Below are 20,553 nucleotides of genomic sequence, written 5' to 3'. Positions count from 1 at the left end.
GAACAGTAATACCATGGTCAGTAAACCATTTACCAGTGGTTTTGGCACTGTGAGCAGGAAGCAGGTCGTGCTGAAAAATGAAATCTTCATCTCCATGAAGCTTTTCAGCAGATGGAAGCATGAAGTGCTCCAAAATCTCCTGATAGCTAGCTGCATTGACCCTGCCCTTGATAAAACACAGTGGAGTGGACCAACACCAGCAGCTGACATGGCACCCCAGACCATCACTGACTGTGGGTACTTGACACTGGACTTCAGACATTTTGGCTTTTCCCTCTCCCCAGTCTTCCTCCAGACTCTGGCACCTTGATTTCCAAATGACATGTAAAAGTTGCTTTCATCCGAAAAAAGTACTTTGGACCACTGAGCAACAGTCCAGTGCTGCTTCTCTGTAGCCCAGGTCAGGCGCTTCTGCCGCTGTTTCTGGTTCAAATGTGGGTTCATGCTTCCATCTGCTGAAAAGCTTTATGGAGATTATTTCATTTTTCAGCACGACCTGGCACCTGTTTACAGTGCCAAAACCACTGGTAAATGGTTTACTGACCATGGTATTACTGTGCTCAATTGGCCTGCCAACTCTCCTGACCTGAACCCCATAGAGAATCTGTGGGATATTGTGAAGAGAAAGTTGAGAGACGCAAGACCCAACACTCTGGATGAGCTTAAGGCCGCTATCGAAGCATCCTGGGCCTCCATAACACCTGAGCAGTGCCACAGGCTGATTGTTGCCTCCATGCCACGCCGCATTAAAGCAGTCATTTCTGCAAAAGGATTCCCAAACAAGTATTGAGTGCATAACCAGGGCTGTGGAGTCGGTCCAAAAATCCACCGCCTCCTCAGTTTAGGATTCCACCGACTCCGACTCCGACTCCTCTAATTTGCATATTACAATTTTGTTGATTAAAAGTATGTAACATGAAATTCGTCTCTTAACTGCCAACGCTTAGGAATTTTACAAGACAACTGAAGTGAGAAGGATATGTAGACTACTATATTTATTCCCTTTAGACTAAAACTAGTCCTTGGTAAGAGTACTTGTAAAAGGTACAAACCGGAACAAAGAACATCTATCAGGCCCCAGGCAATGTAAGTGTGGGTACATGTAAGAGTGATGTGCAGGTACTCTGCAGGGGAATAAGGAGATTGTAAACAGACAACACCTCTGTGTTCAATGTGCACAGCATTCTCAGTGGATTCCCTGCAGCTCTGTGGGGAGTGCATATGTAGAGTATAGTACTACTGTGTAACAAAGTAAACCTGAGACAGATGAAATTAAAGTTTTATACATACCTGGGGCTTCCTCTAGCCTCCTTCAGGATAATCAGTCCCTCGTTGTCCTCCTCCACCACCTGGATCTTCTGCTATGCGTCCAGGTACTTGAGCCCGTTGGGCGTAGTGCGCATAAACACACTCCGCCGCCAGGAGCATACTACACCTGTGCAGCACTATTGCGCAGGTGCAGAATGTTCCTGGCTGTGGGAGCGGCATGCGGCCGGACAGCGCTGACTGGCTGAATTACCAGGACTCATAGCAGAAGATCCGGGTGGTGGAGGACAGCGAGGGACCGATTAACCTGAAGGGGGCTGGAGGAAGCCCCAGGTATGTATAAAACTTTACTTTTCATCCATCTCAGGTACCCTTTAATTTGTAGTCACCAAACCAAATTTTAACAACATATCAAATTATTTGATTTCATCAGCAAAGGGAGTGCATACATTTGCATAAATCAGCATCGATGCAGAATTATTTCCATCTCGTTGACCATCTCTATTAGTGACACAGCTACACATCAGGCTTTATTCTTACAGCATAGATGTTATTTCGTATATATAAGAGATTCCTGTGTACACATCATATATACAGTCACAATCAGATCTGTATATCTGACCTTAAAAATACGGGGACTGCTTTATTGAAGCAGCACAAGTAACTAATTTTGATTGGTTTATTTCATTTTTGTGGACTAAGCACAGCTATTACTGTATATATACTGTATATATACATTATTTTTAATGACTTTTATCTGAGAAATAGAACATTTTATCATATTTTCTATTTTAATTACAGTTACAAATTCATTAGGAGTCGGAGTCGGTGCATTTTTTCCCGACTCCGACTCCAGGCACCCAAAATTGCCCGACTCCACGACTCCGACTCCACAGCCCTGTGCATAACTGAACATAATTATTTGAAGGTTGGCTTTTTTTGTTTTAAAATCACTTTTCTTTTATTGGTCGGATGAAATATGCTAATTTTTTGAGATAGGAATTTTGGGTTTTCATGAGCTGTATGCCAAAATCATCAATATTAAAACAATAAAAGGCTTGAACTACTTCAGTTGTGGGTATTTGAATCTAAAATATATGAAAGTCTAATGTTTATCAGTACATTACAGAAAATAATGAACTTTATCACAATATGCTAATTTTTTTAGAAGATCCTGTATATATACACACACACACATATATACACGTAGATAAATACTTGCTATACTTACATAACATATGTATTGCACTTTTCACATTATGATTCCTGGGTATTTTATAAAGGAAAAGTAGAGAATCCTATTCTAGACAGTTTCCATATTTACTGTGGCTATTTTGAAGCCAGTCGTGATGTAATATCCGCCCTTAGTCTCCTCTGCCTGATTTGCCCGCCCTTCAGTATAGAAAGTGCATTGTTTCAGCCTGAGAAATTTTGGCCAATCAGAGAGGAACAGAGTTGTGAAAGGGGAAACCAGGAGGGAAAGAGGCTTCAGCCAATCAGGCTGCATTAGTTAAGTCTGAGGGGGAAGTAGAGAAGCAAAACAAGACAACCCAGCATGCCCTGCAACTTCTCTTTTGTGTACCAAATTTTCTGTGTACCAAATAAGAGTCATGTAAACTGGGGAATGATAATTTATCAACAAGAAAAGTAATAGTGATTTTAACTTTTGGATTGCCCGATTAGCATCTTTATTACTTGTTTACCAGATAAAAATAAAGAATATATTTTTATTTTATGCCCGACAGTTACTCTAAAGTGAACCAGAGACGAAGCACCCTCATGTATTTTACCATATATATCAGTGGGAACATTAGAGAAAACACCTACCCTGCTCTCTCCATTTCATCCTCACTGCTAAAAGTGTCTGATATCAGCTGTGATAAGAATCCCGGACTGAGCACTCAGTCTGGCTTTGCAGGGAATAATTATAGCTGAGTCATTATAGCTGAGCCACAAGGGGGCAGACTTGGGCTTGAAAAGACACCAGAGAAGACACTCAGCTATAATCATTCCGTAGCAAAGCCAGACTGAATGCTCAGTTGGGGTTTCTTATCAGAGGTGATAACAGTCAGATTAAACAGAGAACAATGAAACAAAGAGCAGATTAGGTGTTTACTGTCATGTTCCCACTGATTTATAAGGTAAAATACATGCGGTGCTTCGTCTCTGGTTCTCTTTAAGTACCTGGTCATAGACACCAGCTGTGTCCTGCAATTATCTTATGCTGAGAACACACGATACGTTTTTTGCGTTCGATTCTCCGCACAGTCTATAAAAGAGACTTGGAAGTGAGTCTAAATTCCCGTTTTTATGGCTATGGATGCTGCAAAATCGCTTTGCAATCGTTATGCAAAAGCGATTTTGTAGCTTTTTCACTACTAGAACGAAAAAAATATATAGGCAAATCGCAATTGCTAATCACTCAGCAAACCCAAGAGGTCAGTCAATCACCAGCAGATTAATTTGAAGCAATTGGATCTGCTGGCATATTGGCCAGTGGGTGGCCCCCATTAGGCTGTAAGTTTTAAAGAGAACCCGAGGTGGATCTTCGGGGGGCAGATGGGACACAGAGGTATGTTCTATGCCCCATAAAAGGCTCTATGCCACCCCACTGCCCCCCCCCCCCCCCCCAAGTTTTGTCGCTAACTCAGAGGTAAACACAGGGGAGAGGAATTCCCTGTTCAAACCGCCCGCCAGTGGCGTTCCTGCAGGGTTGGGCAGCTCTCTCCCCCTGGCCGCGCCTCCTGCTCTTCTCCCTCCTCCCTGCACGCTATGAGAGACACAGTCTCTCAGTGCAGTGTCGTGACCCAGCCCCGCCGATCAGGTAGCCTACTTTTTTTCCCCCATTTTCTTTTAGCTCACCTCGTACACACGCCTGACTAAAGTCGACTAAGGCAGCCGATAAAAGTCTTAGCCAATAGTCAGGGGTGTGTACACAGGCTCGCAACCCTAACCGTGCCATTTTAATATGGCTTTACAATTCCTAAGCTTCGGCAGTGATGAAACGCCTTTAGTTACATACCGTACTTTCAATCAACAAGGTAATGGCCACCCCAGCCGATAGGCATGTGTACACAGGGCTGTGGAGTCGGAGTCGAGGAGTCGGAGTCAGGGCGATTTTGGGCACCGGACAGGAGTCATGGTTTCAGAAACCGAGGAGTCGGAGTCGCATGATTTTTGTACAAAATCCACAGCACTGTTAAGTATTAGACTAAGGAGTCGAAGTCTGAGCAATTTTGGGTACCTGGAGTCGGAGTCATGGTTTCAGAAGCTGAGGAGTCGGAGTATTTTTGTACCGACTCCACAGGCCTGTGTGTACAGTAGCCCCTGACCAAAGTCCGCACACGATCTGACTTGCCCAGTGACCTGTCACGTGACGTGAAAACCGCGCCTCTCCATCATCACTCAGCCCCCCACATGGCAACAGAACACGTTGTCAGCTACACAGCTGACACGCATCTGTACCAAGGCTGCGGAGTCTGTACAAAAATCATCCAACTCCGAATCCTCAGTTCACTAAGCCTCTGACAACAGGTACCCAAAAACTGCTCCGACTCCAACTCCACAGCCCTGGTCTGTACAGGCCGGCCCAGCAATATCAACCAAGGGGGTCAATTCCCAATCCCCAACCAACGACATCAGTCAATGGTGTGTACGCACCTTAAGACATTTTGCAGGGAGCACTGTATCCTTCAGCATCCAGTGTGAATATCTGGCGGCCTGCATTGAGTGCAAGTTGCATCTGTGTTTCTACTTTAAAAAAAACCTGAGGTGGGCATTTTAGATATATATTAAAAAAAAAAAAAAAAGAAAACATGCTACCTGATCCAGGGGGCTAGCTGGATCAGGTAGCATCAATTACCGCCCCTTCCATGACCCGCAATCGTTGACATAAGGTTAAAAAATGTTTTTTAAAAATGTTGTTACGACACTGCAGCTCTGGCTCTGTGCGTCTTAATACAGAGCACAGAGGCGGAGGAAAGGTGTGCCAGAGTGTAGAAGAGGTGAGGAAAGGTAGAGCTAGCCAGAGTTGGGGAAAGGGCGTTCCTACAGCCCAAGTAGGAATTTTGCAGGAGTACAAGCAGCTCGTCGCAAATTTTGGGGATCATAGCGAGGCGCTGGGGGGGGGGAGAGGGGGTGAAGTATGTGGGATGGAGAGTGGCACTGGAATGGGGAGGACAGAGGCATATCATGGAGCAGAGAACATGCCTCTCTGTCCCATCTGCCGCCACCTCCCTTCTTTCCCAGTACACATTGAAGGGGACCTAAACCTGCATAAATGACAGAGCATCTGCATTACCTTCCATAATGCACTTCAGTAACCAATGGCAGGGTATACGATATAGCCCTACCATGACACATTGCAAAGCATTATGAAGGGACTAAAAACAAGACAGTTCACATGTCTGTCAGGTTACTGCCAATTGCCACAATCTATTTAAAGGACGACTGAAGCGAGAGAAATATGGAGGATGCAATATTTATTTCCTTTTAAACAATACCGGTTGCCTGGCTATCCTGCTGATCCTCTGCCTCTAATACTTTTACCCATAGACCCTGAACAAGCATGCAGCAGATCAGGCATTTCTGAAATTATTGTCAGATCTGACAAGTTTAGCTGCATGCTTGTTACTGGTGCGATTCAGACACTACTACAGCCAAACAGAACAGCAGAGCTGCCAGGCAACTGGTATTGTTTGAAAGGAAATAAATATGGCAGCTTCCATATTGCTCCATACTTTTCAATCGCTATACAAAGCACTTTATGCAAGGCTTTTACTACCCAAAACCACTTGCTGTATCCATAAAGCCCTGCACTAAAAGAAATCACAATACAAATCGCTAGCACTAAATTCAAAAACACTTCAAAATCGTTCTGGAAAAAATTGCAACAATCGCCACAAAAAACGATTTAGCAATTTTGATTTCTAGTGGACCCAAGCCAATTCCTCATGCTAATCAAAGCGTGAATCGTTTTTGCCTGTCAGATCATTCGAAATACTACCTGATTATTACAAGAAATGTCTGATAACATTATTTGCAGAAATCTCCCCGAGTTTGAACAGGCTTTATTCCTGCATGCTTACATCACCAGTGTGAAGCTCTGGGACGCTAATCTTCACAGGTTCTGACCGTTTCTTCAATTTAGAATTTCCCAAATTTTCACCCTCAGGGGGAGGAAGGTTGAGTCCATGACCAGTCTGTTTTGGGGGAGGTATTCGCATGTCAACCCCAGATGCCGATTTCGGACTAAGCTGAGGAGGGGGAATGTTCAAAGGTGGCGGCAGACCAAGGCCAGAACCAACTTGTGGAGGTGGAAGGTTCATTGTGTGTCCACCAATTGGTGGAGGTAAACTGAGTCCAGGACCAGATTGAGGAGGAGGAGGAAGGTTCATGCCAAGACCAGTTTGAGGGGGAGGTAGGTTTAAACCAGAACTATTCTGTGGAGGTGGCAGATTCAGTCCATGCCCACTTTGTGGAGGAGGCAAATTCATGGTATGTGTGTTTTGTGGAGGATGCATGTGTAGTCCAGGACCACCTGGAGGAGGTGGCAAATTCAGTCCTGTTGTATTATGTGGAGGTGGGAGATTCATATTCGGACTAACTGGAGGAGGTGGAATAGTCATACCTGGACCACCATGTGGTGGTGGCATGTTCATACCCTGGGCACCTTGCAGTGGTGGAAGATTCATTCCTGCTGTCCCCTGTGGGTGTGGTAGATTCAATCCTGACGATCCTTGCGGAGGTGGCAAGTTCAGTCCTGATGCCCCTTGTGGAGGTGGTAAATTCAGTCCCGAAGTCCCTTGCGGTGGTGGCAGATTCATACCTTGGGCACTTTGAGGAGGTGGCAGACTTATTCCTGAAGCACCTTGAGGTGGTGGCAGATTCATTCCAGGTGACCCTTGTGGTGGTGGTAGATGCATTCCTGAAGACCCTTGCGGAGGTGGAAGATTCATTCCTGATGACCCTTGCGGAGGCGGTAGGTTCATTCCAGGTGACCCTTGGGGAGGTGGCAGATTCATTGCAGATGCCCCCTGTGGAGGTGGTAAACTCATTCCTGATGCCCCCTGGGAAGGTGGTAGATTCATCCCAGATGCACCCTGTGGCGGTGGCATGTTCATACCTGGTGGTCCACCATGCCCTGGAGGCAGACTGACTCCAGGGGGCGCTTGTGGTGGGGGCAGGCTAAGGCCAGGTGGTGGGTAACCTCCATACCCCAGGCCGGGGTAACTGGCTCCATAGCCAGGTGGGCCCGGGCTTGCAGGGTAGGCAGGAGCGCCATAGCTAGGAGGGGGGCCATATCCAGGCGGGAAGGGCAGGCCGTACACACCTCCTGGGGGGCCATAGTAGCCCGGACTGTGCTGCTGTTGCTGTTCCTGCTCCCCCTGGTGGCTGTACGGGGCGGGTGGGGGAGGAGGTGGTGGTGGAGTCTCCTGTCTGGGCTCCGTGGCCGATTCCGTGTCCGAGCTACTCTCCTCGCTACTGGCATAGGCCACTAGAGACATGGCTGCTAATGCTGCCGCCCGCTCTACCGACCCAACAAGGCGCCTGCCCGCACTACAACTCCCAGCGGCCACTGCGCAGCCGCGCATCCTCCGGGGCCGCCCAGCGCACGTAGGGCATTGTGGATGTTGTAGTGCTCTGTCTGTGTTCTTTTGCGTAGTATAAGGAGCAGACTCCGTCAAGTCTGTATGGTGTTATGTCTAGAGGGAAAACAGAAGTATTTGTTCACTGAATCGTCCTGAGATCATGGCATTTCTTTCCACCTAATTCTTATTTACTGAATACAATTCACGGCATTGTTCAAACAATACAAAGAACAACTGCAGATCAGTTCGCTGCTTTTTACTTTCCCACTTTTGGAATTTTTTGTACACATCTGTGTTTATATTTACAGAATAAAATGTAAGGTTCTGTTAAATCATATTGCAATCCCTAAAGTATTGCCTCTGCTGTGAACGTTTTTGCAACTTGTTTATCAGATTTTGCAACCGGTTGCAATAATTCATAGCTCTTAGTATCAGAAAATGCAACCCAACTAACAGGCCGAAACAGGTTGTCTACTAGTGTTGTTCGGATCATGAACGATTCATCTCTTTTGTGAGCCGAATCATCCGGATCACCACAATGAACAGATTCGGATCAAAAGGGGTGGAGCCAGGTGCAGCACGCCCCCCTCTCTCAGCGGGCAGCGGGGTCCTGGAAGCAGTAGAGTTGGGAAGTTCGGATCTTTTCAATGATCCGGATGATTCGAATCGGATCATTGAAGAGATCCGGATCTTTGATCCGAATCTCGGATCATTTTACTACCGAAGCATTTGGGGGTGAAATGAATAGCAGCAGGACAGGTCTTTCCCTGCCGTGGACAGGAGAAGGGGAGGGGGGTGGACACACAGAGAAGGGGAGAAGATGGACAGAGGGCAGGGAGTGGACAGAGATGGGAGGAGAGACGAGCAGAGAGCAGAAATGTTTGCACACAATACCCACATGCTGCAATCATGCCTTACATGTATTTCACCCATATGCTCATCTGTGTACTTTGAAAGCAAAGGTCGCATTGAAAGAAAGCATTCCCCAAAGCATTCCCAGAAGTGAAGTGCAGCTGTTTAGTGCCGAGTGCAGGGGGATCATATTGCGCTGCAATCACAGTGCCTGCAAAGTTACTGAGCTGTGCTGAGCCAAAAGCTTCTAATGTGTTCACTGTGCACAACTACTGAACAGACAGCCTATAATGAGCAGCACATTATAGCCAGTATGTGTGCTCTACACACAGGGCCGGGCCGAGGCATAGGCTGGAGAGGCTCCAGCCTCAGGGCGCAGTGTAGGAGGGGGCGCACAATTCATTCAGCTGTCATTCCTAATTGTGTTTGAAACAGAAAGAAATAAGAAAAGGGGATACATAGCAAGGACTGCAAGCCAGATAACTAGATATTAAGGTGTTGGGGAGGTTGTGGGCCCTGTGGCACCTCTTAGTCTAATAGCAATCAGTGTGTGATGGCTGGGGTGGGAGGGGTGGAGGGGCGCACTTTGGTGTCTCAGCCTTGGGTGCTGGAGGACCTTGTCCCGCCTCTGTCTACACATATCTGGCAGTGGCACCCATGCCCCCTCTCTCTCATCTACCTGTGGCTGCAAGGCTGCCTCCCCTTCAACTCAGCGATCCATCCCTGCTCTGCTTCCAGGACCCCGCTGCCCGCTGAGAGGGGGCGTGTCGCTCCTTGCCCCGCCCCTTTTTCGATCCGAATCACTCATTTTGATGATTCGGATGATTCGACTCACAAAATAGATTCGGATCAAAGATCCGAATCGTTCATGATCCGGACAACACTAGGAAGCAGAGCGGAGATTGATCACTCAGTTGGAGGGGAGCCAGCCATTAGAGATGGGAAGTTCGGATCTTTTCAATGATCCGGATGATTCGAATCGGATCATTGAAAAGATCCGGATCTTTGATCCGAATCTCGGATCATTTTACTACGGAAGCATTGGGGGGTGAAATGACTAGCAGGACAGGAGAAGGGGAGGGGGGTGGACACACAGAGAAGGGGAGAAGATGCACAGAGGGCAGGGAGTGGACAGAGAAGGGAGGAGGGGAGCAGAGAGCAGAAATGTTTGCACGCAATACCCACATGCTGCAATCATATGATTTACAGGGGCGTAGCAATAGGGGTTGCAGAGGTTGCGACCGCATCGGGGCCCTTGGGCCAGAGGGGCCCCGAAGGGCCCTCCCTCAACTACAGTATTACCTCTGTATTGGTCCTATGCTCATAATAATCACTTCTATAGATACTTTGAATAGTGGTAATCACTAACACACTGTTCCCCATCCCCTTCTTGCACCTCAGACACTGTGGTTGTCCTTGGCAGGTTTTGGTGCACCGTATCATTTGTTATATATAGAGTGCTTGGGGGCCCCATTGTAAAACTTGCATCGGGGCCCACAGCTCCTTAGCTACGCCACTGATGATTTACATATATTTCACCTACATGTGCATCTGTGTACTTTGCATGCAAATGTCGCACAGTGAAAGAAAGCATTCCCCAAAGATAAGTGCAGCTGTTTAGCGCCCAGTGCAGGAGGATCATATTACGCTGCAATCACAGTGCCTGCAAAGTTACTGAGCTGTGCTGAGCCAAAAGTTTCCCATTTGATCACTGTGCACAACTACGGAACAGACAGCCTATAATGAGCAGCACATTATAGCCAGTATGTGTGCTCTACACATATCTGGCAGTGGCACCCATGTCCCCTCTACCTGTGTGGCTGCAAGTCTGGCTCCCCTGAGTCCCCTCCAACAGAGCGATCCATCTCTGCTCTGCTTCCAGGACCCCGCTGCCCGCTGAGAGGGGGCGTGTCGCTCCTGGCCCCGCCCCTTTTGCGATTCGAATCACTCATTTTGATGATTCGGATGATCGACTCATAAAATAGATTCGGATCAAAGATCCGAATCGTTCATGATCCGGACAACAGGGGACAGGTAGTTGGGAGAGGGGACATGGGTGCCACTGCCAGATATGTGTGGAGCACACTACTGGCTGCAATGTGCTGCTGATTATAGGCTGTCTGTTGTAGTTGTGAACAAATGGGAAACTTCTGGCAGAGAAGCAAAGCTCAGTAACTCTGCTGGGCTGAATGAATGACAGGACAGGCACTGTGATTGCTGTGCAATATGACCCTTCTGCACTGCTCCAAACAGCTGCACTTATCTTCTCCCTAAATTTATGTGTTCGAGGTGAGAAAAGGGGAATGCTTACTTTCACTGTGAGACATTTGCATTTAGAGTATACAGATGAACATATTGGTGAAATATATGTAAATCATATGATTGCAATTGGGTATTGTGTGCAAAAAAACATTTCTGCTCTCTGCTCACCCCTCTTCGTTCACCTCCTCCCTTCTGTTCACTCCCTGCCCGTCTCTGTCCACCATCCCCCCTTCTCTATCTGTCCCCCCCCCCCCTCCCCTTCTCTGTCCGTCCACCCCCCCCCCCCCCCCTTCCCTTTCTCTTGTCTGTCCACCCCCTCCCCCCCCTCCCCTTCTTTGTCTGTCCACTGCAGGAAAAGTCTGGTCCTGCTAGTCATCCCCCCCCCCCCCCCCCCCAATGCTTCCCTAGTAAAATGATCCGAGATTTGGATCAAAGATCCGGATCTTTTCAATGATCCGATTCGAATCAACCGAATCATTGAAAAGATCCAAACTTCCCATCTCTATTGTCTACATGTGGGGTTGATGTGGCTATGTAATATTTAAGGCTATAGGCTTGCTATACACCAGCAGTTCTGGATGCTTGCCTGGCTTAAAGAGACACTGAGGCGAACCATGGGTGTGGCCAACAAATGGGTGTGGCCATGACATTGTATGGGCGGAGCTAACATAATGATGTAACAGTGAGGCATAAGAAAGCAGTGTTTACGCCATGTTGTGGTCAGACGAGGTTTCACATCATGGGTGTGCAGAAACTGTGATGCTATTTAATAGTATGCAGCCTGAGAGAGAGGGGGTGGCAGGCACTCAGAAAGAACTGTGGATACTGTCAAGATGGCTGCTTGCAGGTAACAAGCTTCAGCAGAAGCTACGTGCTCAAGACAGAGGTGAACAGTACTATTTTTTCACGTGAACACATACTTTTGTGTATTGACTGTGATTGCCATCCATTGTACACTTGCTGCTTTTATTAAAGCTACAGTGCCAGACATCCATGTTCTTTTTTCTTCTTGAAGAATTGCTATTTAATAGTATACCGTAACCCCAAAGCAGCAAACATAGCCAACTATGACCATTAAATAATAAAATGCAGCAACAGTTACCCCAGACACCAGAAAATAAACGTAATGTGGGCTAAATTTCAGCACAAAATAAACGCAATGGGCAACATGTCAGCACAAAATAAACGCATTGTGGGCAACATGTCAGCACAAAATAAACGCATTGTGGGCAACATGTCAGCACAAAATAAACGCAATGGGCAACATGTCAGCACAAAATAAACGCATTGTGGGCCACATGTCAGCACAAAATAAACGCATTGCGGGCACAAATTAAACGCACTGTGGGCAAACATGTCAGCACAAAATAAACGCAATGTGTGCAACATGTCAGTACAAAATAAACGCAATGCGGGCAACATGTCAGCACAAAATAAACGAATGTGGGCAAATATGTCAGCACAAAAGAAACGCACTGTGGGCAACGTCAGTACAAAATAAATGCACTGAGGGCAAACATGTCAGCACAAAATAAACGCACTGCGGGCAAACATGTCAGCACAAAATAAACGCACTGCGGGCAAACATTTCACCAGAAAATAAACGCACCGCGGGCAAACATTTCACCAGAAAATAAACGCACTGCGGGCAAACATGTCACCAGAAAATAACAAAAGAAACGCACTGTGGGCAACGTCAGTACAAAATAAATGCACTGAGGGCAAACGTGTCAGCACAAAATAAACGCACTGCGGGCAAACATGTCAGCACAAAATAAACGCACTGCGGGCAAACATTTCACCAGAAAATAAACGCACCGCGGGCAAACATTTCACCAGAAAATAAACGCACTGCGGGCAAACATTTCACCAGAAAATAAACGCACTGCGGGCAAACATGTCACCAGAAAATAAACGCACTGCAGGCAAACATTTCACCAGAAAATAAACGCACTGCGGGCGAACATTTCACCAGAAAATAAACGCACTGCGGGCAAACATGTCAGCACAAAATAAACGCACTGCGGGCAAACATGTCAGCACAAAATAAACACACTGCAGGCAAGCATTTTACCAGAAAATAAACGCACTGCGGGCAAACATTTCACCAGAAAATAAACGCACTGCGGGCAAACATTTCACCAGAAAATAAATGCACTGCGGGCAAACATTTCACCAGAAAATAAACGCACTGCGGGCAAACATGTCACAAGAAAAAAAACGTACTGCGGGCAAACATGTCACCAGAAAATAAACGCACTGCGGGCAAACATGTCACCAGAAAATAAACGCACTGCGGGAAAATATGTCACCAGAAAATAAACGCACTGCTGGCAAACATTTCACCAGAAAATAAGCACACTGCGGGTAAACATTTCGCCAGAAAATAAACACACTGCGGGCAAACATGTCACCAGAAAATAAACGCACTGCAGGCAAACATTTCGCCAGAAAATAAACGCACTGCGGGCAAACATTTCACCAGAAAATAAACGCAATGGGGGAAAACGTCACCAGAAAATAAACGCAATGGGGGCACAGTTCACCTGGAAAAACAAGCATTTACTCACCTGGCAGAAGTCTCCTCTGGCACGCTGCTCCTGGGACCGTCTTGTTCCTCCTGCTCTGGTCTCCCGCGCTCAGAGTGCAGGGCTACGGCAAGATGGCGCCCGAAGCCCTGTACTGGAGACACAAATAGTCTCCAGTACAAGGCTTCGGCAGCCATCTTGCTGTAGCCCTGCTCGCCTGCTGGTGTCGGAACAGACACCGGAAGACTAAGGAGGCTGGAGCGGGGCTGCGGGCAATGAACTGGCACGGCGTCTATAGAGATCGAGATCGACTCTAGCTATGCGCTAACTCCCAGAGCAGATGGTCACTAGGCATTTGCCTCTGCTTTTTATACTCTGAGCTACGCCTGGAGGCTGCAACTTACTTGGGGAGGGGAGGAACTAGGTTTTAATTAAATCTCAGACATATTCCATTTCCAGGTAAAAGTCTACTATACATCAAAGATTGTGAAGTTAGGCTTTCAACTCCAGGTGAAAACTTGATTAAGGCGTTTTCCTGTCTCCGTTCTCAGACATAAATGGGATTTCCAGAGATCCACATACATGAAAAGGGTACTATAGCACACACACAAAACAAAAGACTTCCTTCACTTCCAATCTCCCCAGGTTACAGGTGACAATTGATTAAGGCTTTCACATTGCAGCAGGATGTCCTGTGTGATAGGTGACAATTGCTCCCAAACACAATACACCTCGGAGACATTATTCAGACAACATGGTCTGACCACCTGTATAGGCTTCACAGCAACTAATTAAGGGTTTCCTAATTAGAAGCAGACAATGATAGGTAATTTTCACTTTATACGGAATTCCAGGAAGACTGGCTAACAGACAATCCCATATGATAGTCAAAAAAAATGAAGGAAATATGTTCCTGTTATCCTTAATATCATCAGCACCTCAATATATCTCCACACCTCCGCCGTTAACTTGGTGCAAGGCAGATGATCTTCCCAGATCATCCTGCCTGCACCTACACTGTTGGTTCTGCTTGACGGGACAGCCCATCAGCATTCCCATGATTGCTCCCCTTCCTATGTTGAATGGTGAAGCTATATTGTTGGAGAACTAAGCTCCATCTCAGCAGTTTTCCATTGTCCCCGGAAACCCAATGTAACCAACTAAGAGGGTTGTGGTCGGTTACGACGGTGAATACACGACCGTAGAGATAGTGCTGCAGCTTTTGTAGGGCCCATACAATTGCCAAGCACTCCTTCTCTATGGTGGCGTAAGCTACCTCCCGGGGTAGCAGCTTCCGACTTAAGTACAGAATCGGATGTTCTTCCCCAGTTTGGTTTACCTGGCTTAATACAGCACCTAGGCCAAAGGCTGAGGCGTCCGTCTGGACTACAAACCGTCGGCTGAAGTCTGGCGCTTGCAACACGGGAGGGCTGGCTAGGGCCCTCTTCAGAGCTGTGAATGACTGTTCACATTCTGGTGTCCAGAGAATCTGCTTGGGCAGCTTCTTTTTTGTGAGGTCTGTCAATGGCTTGGCGAGGGCACTGTAGTTGGGGACAAACTTTCTATAGTACCCCGCAGTCCCTAAGAAGGACTGAATCTGTTTCTTCGTCTGGGGGGTGGGCCAGGACACAATGGCATCTACCTTCCCCGTATCTGGACGAAGCTCTCCCCCCCCCCCACCACATGTCCCAGGTACTGTACCTGTTTCATGCCGATCTGACACTTGCTAGGCTTGACTGTTAGTCCTGCTGCAGTGATGCGCCCCAAAACCTGTGACAGCTGCGCTAAGTGGTCGTTCCAGTTGGCGCTAAACACGGCGATGTCATCCAGGTAGGCGACAGCGCAGTGTTCCAAACCTTCCAGGAGACCATTTACAACCCGTTGGAAGGTGGCCGGGGCGTTTTTCATTCCAAAAGGCATTACATTAAATTCAAACAGACCTGAGGGGGTGATAAAGGCAGACCTCTCCCGTGCCTCAGCTGTTAGAGGGACCTGCCAGTATCCCCGACTCAAATCCACGATTGTTAGATATTGCGCGCCAGCTAGCTTATCTAACAATTCGTCGACCCTCGGCATTGGGTAAGCATCTGACGCAGTTATCAAATTTAGTTTTCGATAATCTACACAGAACCGAGTGGTCTGGTCCCGTTTGGGTACTAGCACTACAGGTGATGCCCATGCGCTGTGCGACCGTTGGATCACCCCTAGTGACAGCATTTCCTCAATCTCCTTGCTGATGTGGGCCTGAACCTCAGGGGAGACTCTATAGGCTGACTGTCTAACCGGCTTGTTATTTCCGGTGTCAACATGGTGTACAGCCAGGCTGGTCAGACCAGGGCGGGCTGTAAAGGTACCACGGTAAAGGGTCAGCACATCAGATAGCCCAGCCTGCTGCTCTGCTGTCAACTCCGGATTGATCTGCACCTCGGCAACAGAGTCGGTTTCCTGGGTGGATGCCAGGATGTCAACCAGGGCCTCTGCTTCACCGTCCGGTAGCAAACTGCAGACAGGGAGAGCGCAAGCGGTTCTAGCATGATGTTCCTTTAACATATTTACATGGTATGTTTTCAGCTGCTTACCTCGGTCATCCAGCGCGACCACATAGGTCACATCACTAATCTTCCTATGTATGGTATAGGGCCCATCCCAAGCGGCCTGCAGCTTATTCTGTCGCATCGGGTTTAGGACCCATACCTTGCGACCTACCTCATAAACTCTCTCCCTAGCCCCGTGGTCATACCACTGCTTCTGGGTGGCCTGGGCTTGAGTCAGATTCTCTCGCACTAACCCCACCAGGGTGTCCATCTTTTCCCGGAACTTTAGAACGTATTCCACTATGGAGACCCCGGGACCCATGTCCTGCCCCTCCCAGACCTCTCGAATGAGATCGAGGGGTCCGCGTACCCTCCTCCCATATAATAGCTCAAAGGGCGAGAACCCGGTGGATGCCTGGGGCACCTCACGATAAGCAAACAGTAAGTGGGGCAGGTATCGCTCCCAGTCTCTCCCTTGCGATTCAACAAACACCCTTAGCATCTGTTTCAGAGTACCATTGAACCGCTCACATAACCCATTTGTCTGGGGGTGGTAAGGGCTGGCCATGATGTGTTCTACCTGCATTTGTTTACAGAGGCATTCCATTAGGCGCGACATGAATTGCGGGCCGTGATCGGTGAGCATTTCACGGGGAAAACCGACCCGTGAGAAAATGCGCACCAATGCGTCCGCAACCTTGTCTGCCCGTATGGAGCTCAGGGCTACAGCTTCAGGGTAGCGAGTGGCATAATCTACCACCGTAAGAATGAAACGTTTCCCTGTGCTGCTGGGTATCGCTAGAGGCCCAATTATGTCAACAGCAACCCTTTGGAAGGGCTCCTCTATTATGGGTAAGGGCCTCAGTGGGGCTTTGTCGGTGTCACCTGCTTTGCCGACCCGCTGACAGGCGACACAAGACCGGCAAAAATCAGCAATATCTGTCCCCATGTGGGGCCAATAAAAATTGTGGGCAAGCCGGGATTTGGTCTTGCGGATCCCCAAGTGACCAGCCAGGGGCACCTCATGTGCTATTCTTAATAGCTGCTCCCTGTACCTGTGGGGAACAATCAACTGCCGGTCGGCCTCCCCCACCTCAGACGGCTCAGAGGGAATAACCTCTCTGTACAGTCTGCCGTGTTCCCAGTACACCCTCACTTTGTCGCCCTCCACCGGTGCCCTGTCCGCCAGACTCCTGAGCTCCTCCAGGCTGCTATCAAGTCGCACAGCCTCGGAGAACTCAGCGCTGTCGGCCACAGGCACCAGGGAGGTGGCAAACTGAGAGGCCTCTGGGTCCTCAGAGCCAGGCTCTGAGGTGGAAGAGCCCGACCCAGTGACATCAGCCCCTTCAGTGGACAATTCGTCTGCTGCAGCCCGGTGAGCACTGCGGGTCACCACTGCAGCTGACGGAGCATTCACTGTACACATGTCATCATGCAACACATCACATATTACATCAACATTATCTGCATTCATGGTAACAACGTGTCCTCCTCCAGGCCTGGGCATTGGAGACTCACTAGGGCTGGCTCCTAGTACACAGTCTGTAGCCCCTGGGGCCTCACCAGCACTCCCCGCTTGCACAGCATTATCACACAGTACCTTGCAAGAGTCCTGAACTTCTGCGGGGGATGCAGGCTCCATGGGGTGTGGAGTAGGCTCATACCGGGCCACTAACCGTCCCAGGTCAGTACCCAACAAAACGTTCGTGGGGATGGCATCCGTTACCCCCACTTCTTTCATTCCGCTGCCGGCCCCCCAATCCAGGTGGACCAAGGCGGTGGGTATGGCGGCGGTGACGCCCCCAACTCCTTTGACAGCCATAGTCTTGCCAGGAATGTACTCCTCAGGGTTCACAAGCTGGGGGTGCACTAGAGTCACCTCTGCTCCAGTGTCTCTTAGACCGGTGGTAACTGTATCCCCAACCGTGACAGGTTGCAGATTCTCTGCATAGCTACCTGCATTCCTGGTGGCACACAACGCATTCCGGGCCCGCCAGAGTTTGGGGCTTCCTTCTTCTTTTCTGGGCACGCAGCACTGATGTGACCCGGTTTGTTACAGGCAAAACATCTCCGAGTGTCAACGGTGGCTGTTCTACCTCCAGGCGGCTGCGGGACTTGGCTTCGCTGGGTGCTCAGAGGAGAAGGTCTCGCAGGCTTTTCTCCCTTCCAGCTGGGCGCCGTAGTCCTCCGAAAATCAGATGCTCGATTGGACGTGTAGGCATCAGCAACTTTCGCGGCCTCATCCACGGTCTTTGGCTCTCGGTCCCGTACAAACTGCCGGACCTCAACAGGGCAAGTGTGGAGGAACTGGTCTTTTATTATCAGTTCCTGCAGGGCATCAAAGGTTTCAACAGCCAGTCCTTTTACCCACTGCTGGAAGGCAGTGCGCAGGTTGCACGCATGATCCAGGTAACTGTCATTAGGACCTCGCTGCACTGTCCTGAAACGTTTGCGATACACCTCTGGCGTGAGGTGGTATCGTGCAATGATGGCTTTCTTAATTGCCTCAAAGTCTGTTTCTTCCTCCTGGGGGAGACTCACAAACGCCTCCAGGGCCTTGCCTCTCAGCCCTGGTGTGAGGTATCTTGCCCACTGCTCACGGGGCACCCCATACTGCCGACAAGTCCTTTCAAACCCCTGTAGGAAAGTGTCTATGTCAGAGTCCTTGTCCATAGCGGGGAACTTATCCAGGGGGATTCTGTGGACTCGCTCACCTTCGCGTTCTGCGGGTCCAGCAGACCGGTTCTGCTGCTGAAGTTTAGCCAGCTCCAGCTGGTGTTGCCGTTCAGCTCTTCCCTCCTCTGCCCGGAGTCTGTCCCTCTCGGCCTGGAGTCGCTGGGCAGCTTGTTCCCTCTCTGCTTGTCGTATTTCCCTCTCTGCTTGTCGTATTTCCCTCTCTGCTTGCCGATGTTCCAGAATCAGCTTTAGGCGCAGTTCGGGCTCAGCCGAACCTAGTAGCTGTAGGTCGGCTTCCAGAGATGTCATCTCCGTGTTAGGTGGATCATCCAGGACATCGTCTCCACTCGCATCCTGTGGCGGGAGCGATTCCTCCTCTGGCGTGTCGTGAGCTGCATCTGCTGACGTTGAAGCACGGGCTCGTTCTGCCTCATCATGCTCCTCGAGCGCACGAACTAACTGCTCCTTAGTCTGGCCGCTCACCGTCTCGATGCCTTTGTGCTCACACAGGTTGAGTAGTATCTCTTTGTTTTGCCTTGCATAGCTGGATGCTTTCTGAGCCATCGTGTTGCACAAAATAAAAAGAAAAAAAAGGGGGGGAGGGAAAGCAAACACCAAGTGTGTATCTTTGAACAAAAAAAAAAAAACGTATATAGATTCTGCACTGAGTAGACTTCTGTAGGCTAGTTGCTTCTAGCAAGCTTCCAGCCTTTAGTACTCAGAATAGCGAGCTAAACTGCGTACTAATGTACTAAACGATGCCACCACTGCCAGTCAATTATGTCAAGAACCGGCCCGCGGCACGCCTGCGTATACGGTTCCCGACTGCGGGTTTGACCAGATTAAGCGGGGAACAGCCTTATTTAAGCTACAAACAAGGCTGGAACCCCTCAAACACTTCCCACTGCCACCACTAGCGTTGCTAGACACGTTCACTCAGCTATCGAGTGCTCAATACGCAATCTGCGTTTTCGTATTTGGGTCAGCTTTGCGCTTAGGCCAAATACGGGAACGCCACGCACCCACACACACACACAGTTGCAATCTTACACTGTCGTGAAGCAAAGACCCACTAACAGTCGTTCCGAACGATACTGTTAGCCACTCTGCTGTCGCTACTCGCACTGGCGTTGTTCGTACGTTGGGTCAGCTGCGCGCTTAGGCCAACGTATGACAAACGCCCCCACACACAATGCAATTACAATTTCATACGGTAGTGTTGCTCAAGCATACAATTAGGCATGAACTTATACACGGTTACACTTCAGTCTCTTCTAGGCTATGAGTGTTAGTTTAGTACGGCAGAAGTCAAACTTATTAAATAATAATTTAATATTCTAGAAAAACATAGAACAATGCAGAACTTAATATATACAAAAAGATTACAAAAAGACAAAGTAAAAATAGTTACAAGATAAAAGTTACAAAGATAACACACACGGATATTTGCGTACAATAAAAATGGGGATTAAAAAAAACGTTACCAACTTGAAGGTCTCAAAGTTGTCGGCAGGAGCATGCCGCTTGTTCGACCGGAAGTCGAGATCGACTCTAGCTATGCGCTAACTCCCAGAGCAGATGGTCACTAGGCATTTGCCTCTGCTTTTTATACTCTGAGCTACGCCTGGAGGCTGCAACTTACTTGGGGAGGGGAGGAACTAGGTTTTAATTAAATCTCAGACATATTCCATTTCCAGGTAAAAGTCTACTATACATCAAAGATTGTGAAGTTAGGCTTTCAACTCCAGGTGAAAACTTGATTAAGGCGTTTTCCTGTCTCCGTTCTCAGACATAAATGGGATTTCCAGAGATCCACATACATGAAAAGGGTACTATAGCACACAC

The 20,553-nt window shown here is 48.4% G+C and overlaps 1 protein-coding gene and 1 pseudogene across 1 annotated transcript in view; both read right to left on the bottom strand.

Annotated features, from left to right (window-relative positions):
- LOC137532680 (proline-rich protein PRCC-like) overlaps window positions 1-8,283 on the bottom strand; it is a 35,044-nt gene extending 26,761 nt beyond the window's left edge. Inside the window, exon 1 of the mRNA XM_068253484.1 lies at window positions 6,354-8,283. Within this exon, the coding sequence (XP_068109585.1) occupies window positions 6,354-7,859 (1,506 nt within the window). The 5' untranslated portion in view covers window positions 7,860-8,283. The remainder of the gene's footprint in view (window positions 1-6,353) is intronic.
- LOC137533560 (uncharacterized) lies at window positions 7,965-19,254 on the bottom strand (annotated as a pseudogene).
- Window positions 19,255-20,553: the final 1,299 nt, after the last annotated feature.

The sequence above is a fragment of the Hyperolius riggenbachi genome, chromosome 9 (assembly GCF_040937935.1).
Source record: "Hyperolius riggenbachi isolate aHypRig1 chromosome 9, aHypRig1.pri, whole genome shotgun sequence".
NCBI lineage: Eukaryota > Metazoa > Chordata > Amphibia > Anura > Hyperoliidae > Hyperolius > Hyperolius riggenbachi.
The sequence above is the reverse complement of the archived record's forward strand: the minus strand, read 5'-3'. Positions and strand labels throughout refer to the sequence as shown.